Source organism: Anser brachyrhynchus (genome assembly GCF_964034855.1).
Source record: "Anser brachyrhynchus genome assembly, chromosome: 5".
Lineage (NCBI taxonomy): Eukaryota > Metazoa > Chordata > Aves > Anseriformes > Anatidae > Anser > Anser brachyrhynchus.
In genome coordinates this window covers 35,643,540-35,652,247 of record NC_137699.1, presented here as the reverse complement: position 1 = coordinate 35,652,247, position 8,708 = coordinate 35,643,540, and the positions used below count along the sequence as shown (strand labels likewise).

Here is an 8,708-nt window from a genome sequence, read left to right as displayed (position 1 = left end):
TCAGGGGGTTGGATACATGGAAAACCACGGGTCTTGCTGCTAAAGACTAAGGCAAAGAAGGCAGTAAGTACCTCAGCCTTTTCCTCATCTCTGGTCAGTGTGTTTTTCCCCCACATCCAATAAAGGCCGGAGATTCTCCTTCATCCTCCTTTTGTTGCTAGAGTATCTAGAGAAGCATTTTCTATTGTCCTTGGGGACAGAAGCCAGACTCAGTTCCAGCTGGCCTTTGGCCCTTCTCCTTTTCTCCCTGCATAGGTTCACAACATCTTTGGACGATGCGCCTGAGTGGCCTGCCTCTTCTTCCAAAGGTCATAAGCTCTCTCTTTTTTTTTTTTTCCTTTTTTTTTTTTTTTTCCCTGAGCTCAGGCCCCAGCTCTGTTCAGTCGGGCCCATCCTATTCCCTGCAGGCTCATCTTTTGGCACATGGGGACAGCCTGCTCCTGCGCCTTTAGGACTCCCTTCTCAAAGAGTGTCCAGCATTCCTGGACTCCTTTCCCTTCAGGACTGCCTCCCAAGGGATTCCACCAACCACTCTCCAGAGCAGGCCGAAGTCTGCCCTCCAGAAGTCCAAGGTGGCAGTTCTGCTAACCCCTCTCCTTACTTGCCCCAGAATCAAAAATTCTGAATTCCTGATCACTAGGGCCAAGATAGCCTCCAGCCTTCACATCACCCACAAGCCCTCCGCTGTTGACAAGGAAAAGGCCCAGCAGGGCGCCTTCCCTACTTGGCTCCCTCTGCGGCTGCATCAGGAAGTTCTCTTCCATGCACTCCAGGAACCTCCCTGACTGCTTCCTGCCCGCTGTCTTACATTTCCAGCAGATGCCTGCTAAGTCCATGTCCCCCCGGAGATCAAGGTCTAGCTCTCGGGAGTCTTCTCCCACCTGCTGAGAGAATATTTCACCGTCCCCTTCGTCCTGGTTGGGCGGTGTGTAACAGCTGGGGGCTCCAGCAGCAGCCTCCCAGCACTGAGCAGAGGGAAGGATCACCTCTGTGGAGCTGCTGGCACCCCTGTGCCTGAGGCAGCCAAGAATGCCGGTAGCGGCAAGGGCACGCAGCTGCCCCGTGCCCCGCGCAGTGTCCACCAGGAGCCCTGGTCCCTTCCTGCCGAGCTGCTTTCCAGCTGGGTGCCCGCAGCAGGTCCTGGTGCTGGGGCTGCTCTTCCCCAGGGGCAGGGCTCCTGCTGAGGGTGCGCTCTCACCATCGTCCAGGCCCTGTGGGTAGACGCCCAAGAGGAGCGCAGCCTGTGCTGGGCCCCGGGCTCCTCCACTCGGCCAGACCTGAGCCACCCCATCACAGCAGTTGTTCGGATACCCCTCTGCAGGCCCAGCTGCAGGAAGGTCGCAGGCAGAGCTCCGCGGCCGCCTGCGGTGTGCAGGGGAAGGGAGCAGCCGGAGCAAGGGTGGGCAGGGAGAAGAGGGCACGAAAGGGCCGGTGGTGTGTGGAGCAGGGCCGGGCAGCTCTCCTTGGGCCGAGGCCTGCGCCTGCTCGCTGCAGCCTGCCCTATCTTCCTGCCCTGGCTGCCCGGGGCTGGAGCTGGAGCTGCCTGGGGCAGAAAGCGAGAGAGGGAAGAGGTGGGGGGGAGAGCAGCGCTGCTCTGGCACCCCGAGGACGTCCCCTGGGCCTGGTCCCCAGGCTGGGGTGGCCGCTTCCCAGTCTGCTCCTGGGGCTGACCTCCCCACCAGGGGGTTTGGGGCTGGGTGCCCAGCTTGCCGGCACGGCAAGGTCCTGCAGGCTGAAGCCCGGCCTGGGCCTTTCTGAGCAGCCCGGGAGCTGCAGCCCCTTGGCAGAGCCCGACCCTGCAGCCGTGGACCCAGGAGCCCCCGGTCCTCAGCGAGCTGTGCTGCCACGCGCTCCTCCTGCAGCGGGGCTGTGCCAGAAGGGCAATGCCCTGTGTCCCGACCCTGCGTACGGGCAGGGCTTCACTTTTGAGCGATGCCTGCGCATCCGGCACACACTTCCTCCTGCCCCAGCACCGGGCTGCACACAGGGACACGGGCAGGGAGGGCTGGGCCCCTGCTCCTGGCCCCTTCTAAAGCTGGGGGCTTCTGTGCTGGCCCTGCAGCAGCTGGACCCCCCCACACCAAGCTGCGCTCTGTGGCTGTCCCTGTGCCTGCTGCCTCCTCCTCCTCTTCCTCCTCCTTCTCCTCCTCCTCCTCCCACTTTGGGGCTCCTTCTTTCTGCCCCCAGCGCAAGTATCACATGGACTGTCTGCTATCAATGCTGAAGCTCAGTCCCCAAGAAACTGTGCAGGTCCCTTGGGCTCAGCCTCAGCTCCGAGCCCCGTTGGTAGCATCCCCGCTGCTGCACAAAGCCACGATGCTATCGCCAGCAGTGCAGGTGGCCCAGCAGCTGCGTGCGGTCGGTGCTGAAGCCGGGTCCCTAAGCAGGGGAAACCGTCTCCCTTGTGCCCTGTGCCACCGGCCGCTGCAAGGGGCTGGAGATGTCCCTCCTGCACGTGTCAAGGCCAGCACGGGGAACAGATTCTCCCCAGTGACCCCCAGGCTTGTTCCAGGTGGGTCAAGCCACCCCTCTGACAAAGTCTGGGCACTGAGGTGCTGAGGGAGGACCCCATTCTGGGGATAAGCCTGTCACCCTGGCGAACTGCTCTCCTTGGGCACAGCCCCAACCCCAGCTCAGGGGGACACGGGTGCCAGGCAGGCTGGCTCACCTCGGGGACATTTGGGTGCTGAACCCCCATGGGGCACAGGGGGGGTGGGTGCATGACGCCAGAAGCGGAGCCGAGTCTCATATTTGGGCACGGAGCAGGTTATTGGAGGCTGGGCCCCGGCAGGCAGCAGATAACCCTCCTGATAGCGGCTCACAAGGTGCCTCCGCCGCCCCCATTGGCTCCTGCCAGCGGGGGCTGCCTATATATCCCCCTCCCCACCGCGGGGCTGCGTCTGGCACTGGGGGCAGGATGGTGCCTGCCAGAGCACTGGGGCTGCTCCTCTGCGTGCAGCTCTGCGGGGGTGAGTGGTGGGGCTGGCCGTGGGGCAGGGGCTGGCCGTGGGGCAGTGGGCAAGCGGTGGGGCAGGGAGCAGCCGTGGGGCAGTGGGCAAGCGGTGGGGCAGGGAGCAGCCGTGGGGCAGGCACCCCGCGGGCTCAGCAAGGTCCCTGGGGTTGCCCGCAGGCAGCGGGGAGCTGCGGCTGGTGGATGGCGGCGGGCGCTGCGCCGGCCGGGTGGAGGTGAAGCACGAGGGCGAGTGGGGCTCCGTCTGCAGCTACGACTTCGACTGGGACCACCGCGGCGCTGGCGTGGTGTGCCGGCAGCTGGGCTGCGGTGCGGTGGCCCGGGCATCCCCGTACGCCCCGTTTGGGCAGGGCAAGGGACGCATCTGGCTTCACCCAATCTTGTGCAGTGGTACTGAAGCAAACCTACATGACTGCTTCCACTTTGGCTGGGGCCAGCACTTCTGTGGCCACGAGTGGGACGTGGGCGTGACCTGCACAGGTGAGGCGGGGTGGTGATAGTGGGGATTCTGTGCTGGGACCCCGAGGACTGGACTGAGGCTGGTGCCCGGTACAGAGGCGGTGGAGCTGCATCTGGCGGCTGGCAGGGGACCCTGTGAGGGGAGAGTGGAGGTGAAGCTGCGGGGACGCTGGGGCACGGTGGCAGATGACGAGTGGGATATGGAGGACGCCGAGGTGGTGTGCCAGCAGATGGGCTGCGGCTCGGCCGCTGGCGCCTCCCAACGTTCCCAATTTGGTCAAGGAGATGGTCCCGTCAACTTAGTCTTTATCAACTGTGACGGGAATGAGAAGGCCCTCTGGGACTGCAAGATTCGGGGTTGGGGACCCTATACCACCCCAATTAAATACGAGAACACTGTGGTCTGCCAAGGTAAGAGCTGGGGACATGCAGTGCTGCAGGGAGCCCCATCGTCCGCATCCGCCCCAGGAGCCCTCCTCTCCTGGCAGGGTTCTCCCGTCTGACTGGAGGGGACGGCGCCTGCTCGGGGCGGCTGGAGGTGCGGCAGGGCCGCGCCTGGGCCACCGTCTGCCACGGCCACGTGGACCTCAAGGCCGCCCAGGTGGTCTGCAGGGAGCTGGGCTGCGGCATGGCAGTGGCCGTCCCCAGTGCCGGCCATTTTGGGGCAGCAACGGGGCCGCTCTGGGACGGCGCCTTTGAGTGCAACGGCAGCGAGCCACTCCTCGCCAACTGCGCCCGGCGGCCGACCCACGGCCAGTCCTGTGCTGGCCCCGCTGCTATCGTCTGCTCACGTAAGTGCTGGGGCTGGGGGGCTGGGGTGGACCCTTGCAGAGTGATGTGCCCAGTGGGTCCCTGCTCTGCTGCCCCCCCAGCACCCTCTCTCTGCTGCAGCCTACACCGGTTTCCGTTTGGCGGATGGCGGCTCGGGCTGCGCCGGGCGGGTGGAGGTGGAGGAGCAGGGGACATGGGGACCCCTCTGTGCCACCGCCTGGGACCTACCCGACGCCCACGTCCTGTGCCGCCACCTGGGCTGCGGCCCCGCCGCCTCCCTGCCCCCAGGAGGCCATTTTGGGACGGGCACGGCGACGGGGCCGCTGCGGCGCGATGCCCTGAGCTGCAGCGGGAGCGAGCGGCACCCGGGCGAGTGCCCCGTGGCGGTGCTGGGGGAGCCCGCCTGCCCCCCTGGCCATGCCGCCGCCGTCAACTGCTCAGGTGGGTGCAGGGGACGCGGGCACCCGTGGCAGGCGGGGAGCAGTGCCCGTCCCCACGGCATGGCCGGGCTCTTGCAGGCGCCGCTGAGCCCCTGCGGCTGCTGGACGGGGAGAGCCGGTGCGACGGGCGGCTGGAGGTGGCCACAAGCCCTGGGCACTGGGCCCGTGTGACTGCGGGGCCGTGGGATGACCGAGCTGCCTCCGTGGCGTGCCGGCAGCTGAGCTGCGGTGTGCCAGAGAAGGTCTACGCTGTGCCGGTTGCCAGCTTGGGCTCTGTGGAGCTGCAGGAGCTGCGGTGTGCTGGCACCGAGGAGCGCCTGGCGCAGTGCAACGCCTCAGGACCTGCCGCAGCGCCCAGCCACAGCCCCACAGAGGCGGCCGTTGCCTGCTCAGGTGAGTGCGCCGGGAAGGGCCGCGGGTGCCCAGCGGGTGCCCCCAGTCCCATCCTGGCCCTCCCGTGCAGGCAGCCGGCGGCTGAGGCTGGCGGGTGGCCCCGGGTGCTGCGCCGGCAGGGTGGAGGTGTACAGCGAGGGCACCTGGGGCACCGTCTGCCAGGACGCCTGGGACCTGCCACATGCCGACGTCGTGTGCCGCCAGCTGGGGTGCGGACGGGCCCTGGAGGCGCCCGGCTCTGAGCGCTTCGGGCCCGGCGTGGGGACGCTGTGGCCGGGTGCCGGGGGCTGCTCGGGGACGGAGGCAGCTCTCTGGGACTGCCCAGCCCCAGCACGGCGTGGCTGCCGCCGGGGCGGTGGTGCCGGTGCCGTGTGCTCAGGTGAGCACTGTGATCCCTGAGCTGGGGAGCAGTCCCCACTGCCCGTGGGGTGCGCGCTGCCCCGTGAGGTGCCGTGACCCCGCTGTCCCCTGTTGTTGCAGGGCTGCTGCGTCTGGCGGGGGGCAGCAGGAGCTGCAGTGGGCACCTGGAGGTGCTGCACGAGGGGACGTGGGGCCGTGTGTGCGCCAACGACACCAGCCCCGCCACAGCTGCCGTTGTCTGCCGCCAGCTGGGCTGTGGCACCAGGGGGAGGCTGGAAGCCGTCCCCGCACAGGGCTTGGTCCCTGCCTGGCTGGGCTGGGTGCAATGCCAGGAGGGGGTCCCCTCGCTCTGGCGCTGCCCCTCGGCGCCCTGGCACCTGCAGTCCTGCGGCCCCGCTGGGGTCACCCACATCGCCTGTGACGAGGACACCGAGGGAACGAGCGGGGCCACCACAACTGCAGGTAGCAGCTGCCAGCACAGGGATGCTTGCACAGGTGGCTCTGCCCGTGCCCACTGACCCCTGCTCCTGCTGCCATGCGGATCCCAGCCTCACACTGCCCCTGGCCATCCCTGCAGGTGTCACCAGCAGCGTTACCCCACTGACAGCAGTGTCGGGGAGCGTGCCCGTGCCCACGGTCCTGTGCGTGCTCCTGGGGACGCTGCTGGGCCTGGCCCTGGCAGCCCTGGCTGTGCAGGCACACCGCACACGGGTGCAACGCCGAGGTGGGCACTGCCTTGGGGGTTCCCCTGGGATCATGGAGGACAGAGGGGGATGCCGATGCAATGCTACTGCCTTTCAGGCCCCATCAGAGCCACGGATCCCGGCTCTGAGGCCGTGTACGAGGAGCTGGATTACAGCCTGATGCCCGAGTACCAGGAGATGCCCAGTCACACAGGTGGGAGCACGGTCGTCCCCGGGGCCTGGGGCTGTCCCATCCCTGGACAAGCACCCAGTGCACCATTCTCCACTGCAGGCTCCCTGTCGAAGGGCTCAGGCATGAAGTTGCAAGATGAGAACTGGGATAGCAATAAGGAGGAGCACAACCCGAGGGAGGTCCCAGGTAGGGGAAGGGGCACTCAGCAAAGACAGGAAGGCACAGGGGACCGAGGAGAGGGGCCGTGGCCAAGCAGTGGTGCTGGGGAGCTGAGGAAGTGTGGCCCTTGTGGCTGCGTCCTCAGCCCCGGCCCCTCCCTGCCTGGCACAGCCCCCCCAGCCCAGTCCAGGCACAGCCCCCTGGATGGCTACGACGATGCTGCGGCTGTGCCGGAGGAGGCCCCCGCTCCCCATGGCAGGGACGCCCCAGCGCACTCCCACGGGGACACGGGCTATGATGACGTTGACGTCAGCACGCTGGGGACAGCGCCGTGAGGAGAGCCTGGGGACATGGCTGCAAGAGGGGGCTCCGGCCCCAGGGAGGGGTGGCCATGCCCATGGGGGGGCACCCATCCCTGCACAGCCCTCAGCACGCTGCAGAAACGGCTCCATCGGCCCACCCGCAGCCGTGGCCCAACGTCACGCCAGGGTCCTTGTGAAGTTTTTCTGCATGGCCTTTCCCTGCGCAGCGCTCTTTCCGATTAAAGTCCCCAAGTGCTTGGAACCTCACTCCCAGCACTGGCGCGTGTCTCTCTCCTGAGTCCATTATCCATCCCTCGGGGCCACGGGGCAGAGCAGGGCCCACAGGCACGTCCCCATGGCTCTGGGCATGCAGGAAGGATGGGGAAGAGCCCAGGGCCTGGCCCCAGGGCCTTCCTTTGGCCCCAGAGCTGCACGCTCTCTCCAACAGGAGAACAGGCTGAGGGAAGGGCACGGTGCATCCCAAGGACGCTTCCCCTGCCCCAGCCTGCCACCTCTCAGTGCACAGCGAGGGGATCGAATGCACCCTCAGCAAGCTGACAGAGGACACCAAGGTGGACAGGAGAGTTGATGTGCCTGAGGGCAGGAAGGCTCTGCAGAGGGACCTGGATAGGCTGGACCGATGGGCCGAGGCCAACTGTACGAGGTTCAACAAGGCCAAGTGCCGCGTCCTGCACTTGGGGCACAACAACCCCATGCAAGGCTGCAGGCTGGGGGCAGAGAGGCTGGAAAGCTGCCTGGCGGGAAGGGAGCTGGGGGGATTGGTGGGCAGGGGGCTGAACAGGAGCCAGCGGTGTGCTGAGGAGGCCAAGAGGGCCAACAGCATCCTGGCTTGTATCAGAAATAGCATGGCCAGCAGGGCAAGGGAAATGATTGTCCCCCTGTACTCAGCCCTGTTGAGGCTACACTTTGAGTACTGTGTTAAACTCTAGGGCCCCCACTACAAGAAGGACATGGAGCTATTAGAACAGAATTTTCTTATTAGTGCACTGCAAGTAGTTTCTGAAAACAAAACCTGTCCCAGCAAAATAGGCAACAGCATTCGCCTGTCCTTGTCCTTCCTGGACCAGACAGCAACCTGCTAAACCTCAGGATACGTGGTGGTTAAGAAGCTAGTAGTGAGCTGTTTCTTTATGGGTTTTGCTTCTTCCTTTTCTCAGATGATGGTTGTGATTGGTAATTTCCAGCACAGCTGCTTGAGTTGGCGCAGGTTGCTGTCGTTTAACCCAGCAGGCAGCTGAGTACCACAGAGCCCTTCACTGGCTCCCCTCCCCTGCCCAAGTGGGATGGGGCAGAGAACTCAGAAAAAAAAAAAAAAAAAAGGTTAAACTCATGGGTTACTGTCATGAGACAGTTAAATAGGACAGCAAGTGAAGGGAAAATAATGATGATAGCAGTAAATAAATAAGTATATAGATTTGAAACAAGTGGTGCACAGTGCAATTGCTCAATATGCTCTGACCGAAGCCCAGCCTGTCCCCAGGCAGCAGTCCCCCCCAGCACACCCCCTCCATCTTTATTGTTCAGCATGATGCCATATAGGATGCAGTGTCCCTTTGGCCAGTTTGGCTCACCCAATGTGTTTGGGAGAAGAGCCGGACCCCCACCTCCCTACAACCTCCTTTAAGGTATTTCAAGAGCATGATAAGGTCACCCCTGAGCCTCCTTTTCTCCAGGCCTTTTTCAGCGGCTCTCAGCAACTCCTCATAAGACTTGTTCTCTAGACACTTCAACAGCTTTGCTGCCCTTCTTTGGACACACTCCAGCACCTGCCTGTCCTTGTAGTGAGAGGGACAAAAGTGAACACAATTTTGGAGTTCCAGCCTCTCCAGGGCTGAGTAGAGAGGAACAATCACTTCCCTTGCTCTCTTGGCCATACCAGTTCTCATACAAGCCAATACGCTGTTGGCCATCTCACTTTGGAGATGTCACAGCGCTGCCTGAAGCCGAGCTGTTTCT

At 64.4% G+C, this 8,708-nt stretch overlaps 1 protein-coding gene across 1 annotated transcript; it reads left to right on the top strand.

Annotated features, from left to right (window-relative positions):
• The first annotated feature begins 2,610 nt into the window (after positions 1 to 2,610).
• Positions 2,611 to 8,694, top strand: LOC308196226 (antigen WC1.1-like). Its single transcript, XM_080594951.1, has 10 exons — positions 2,611 to 2,969; positions 3,131 to 3,451; positions 3,527 to 3,841; positions 3,919 to 4,221; positions 4,322 to 4,642; positions 4,720 to 5,038; positions 5,109 to 5,413; positions 5,515 to 5,856; positions 5,972 to 6,118; positions 6,196 to 8,694. Exons 1-10 carry the CDS (start codon positions 2,918 to 2,920, stop codon positions 6,762 to 6,764), a joined length of 2,994 nt encoding a protein of 997 aa, XP_080451077.1. The 5' UTR covers positions 2,611 to 2,917; the 3' UTR covers positions 6,765 to 8,694.
• Positions 8,695 to 8,708: the final 14 nt, after the last annotated feature.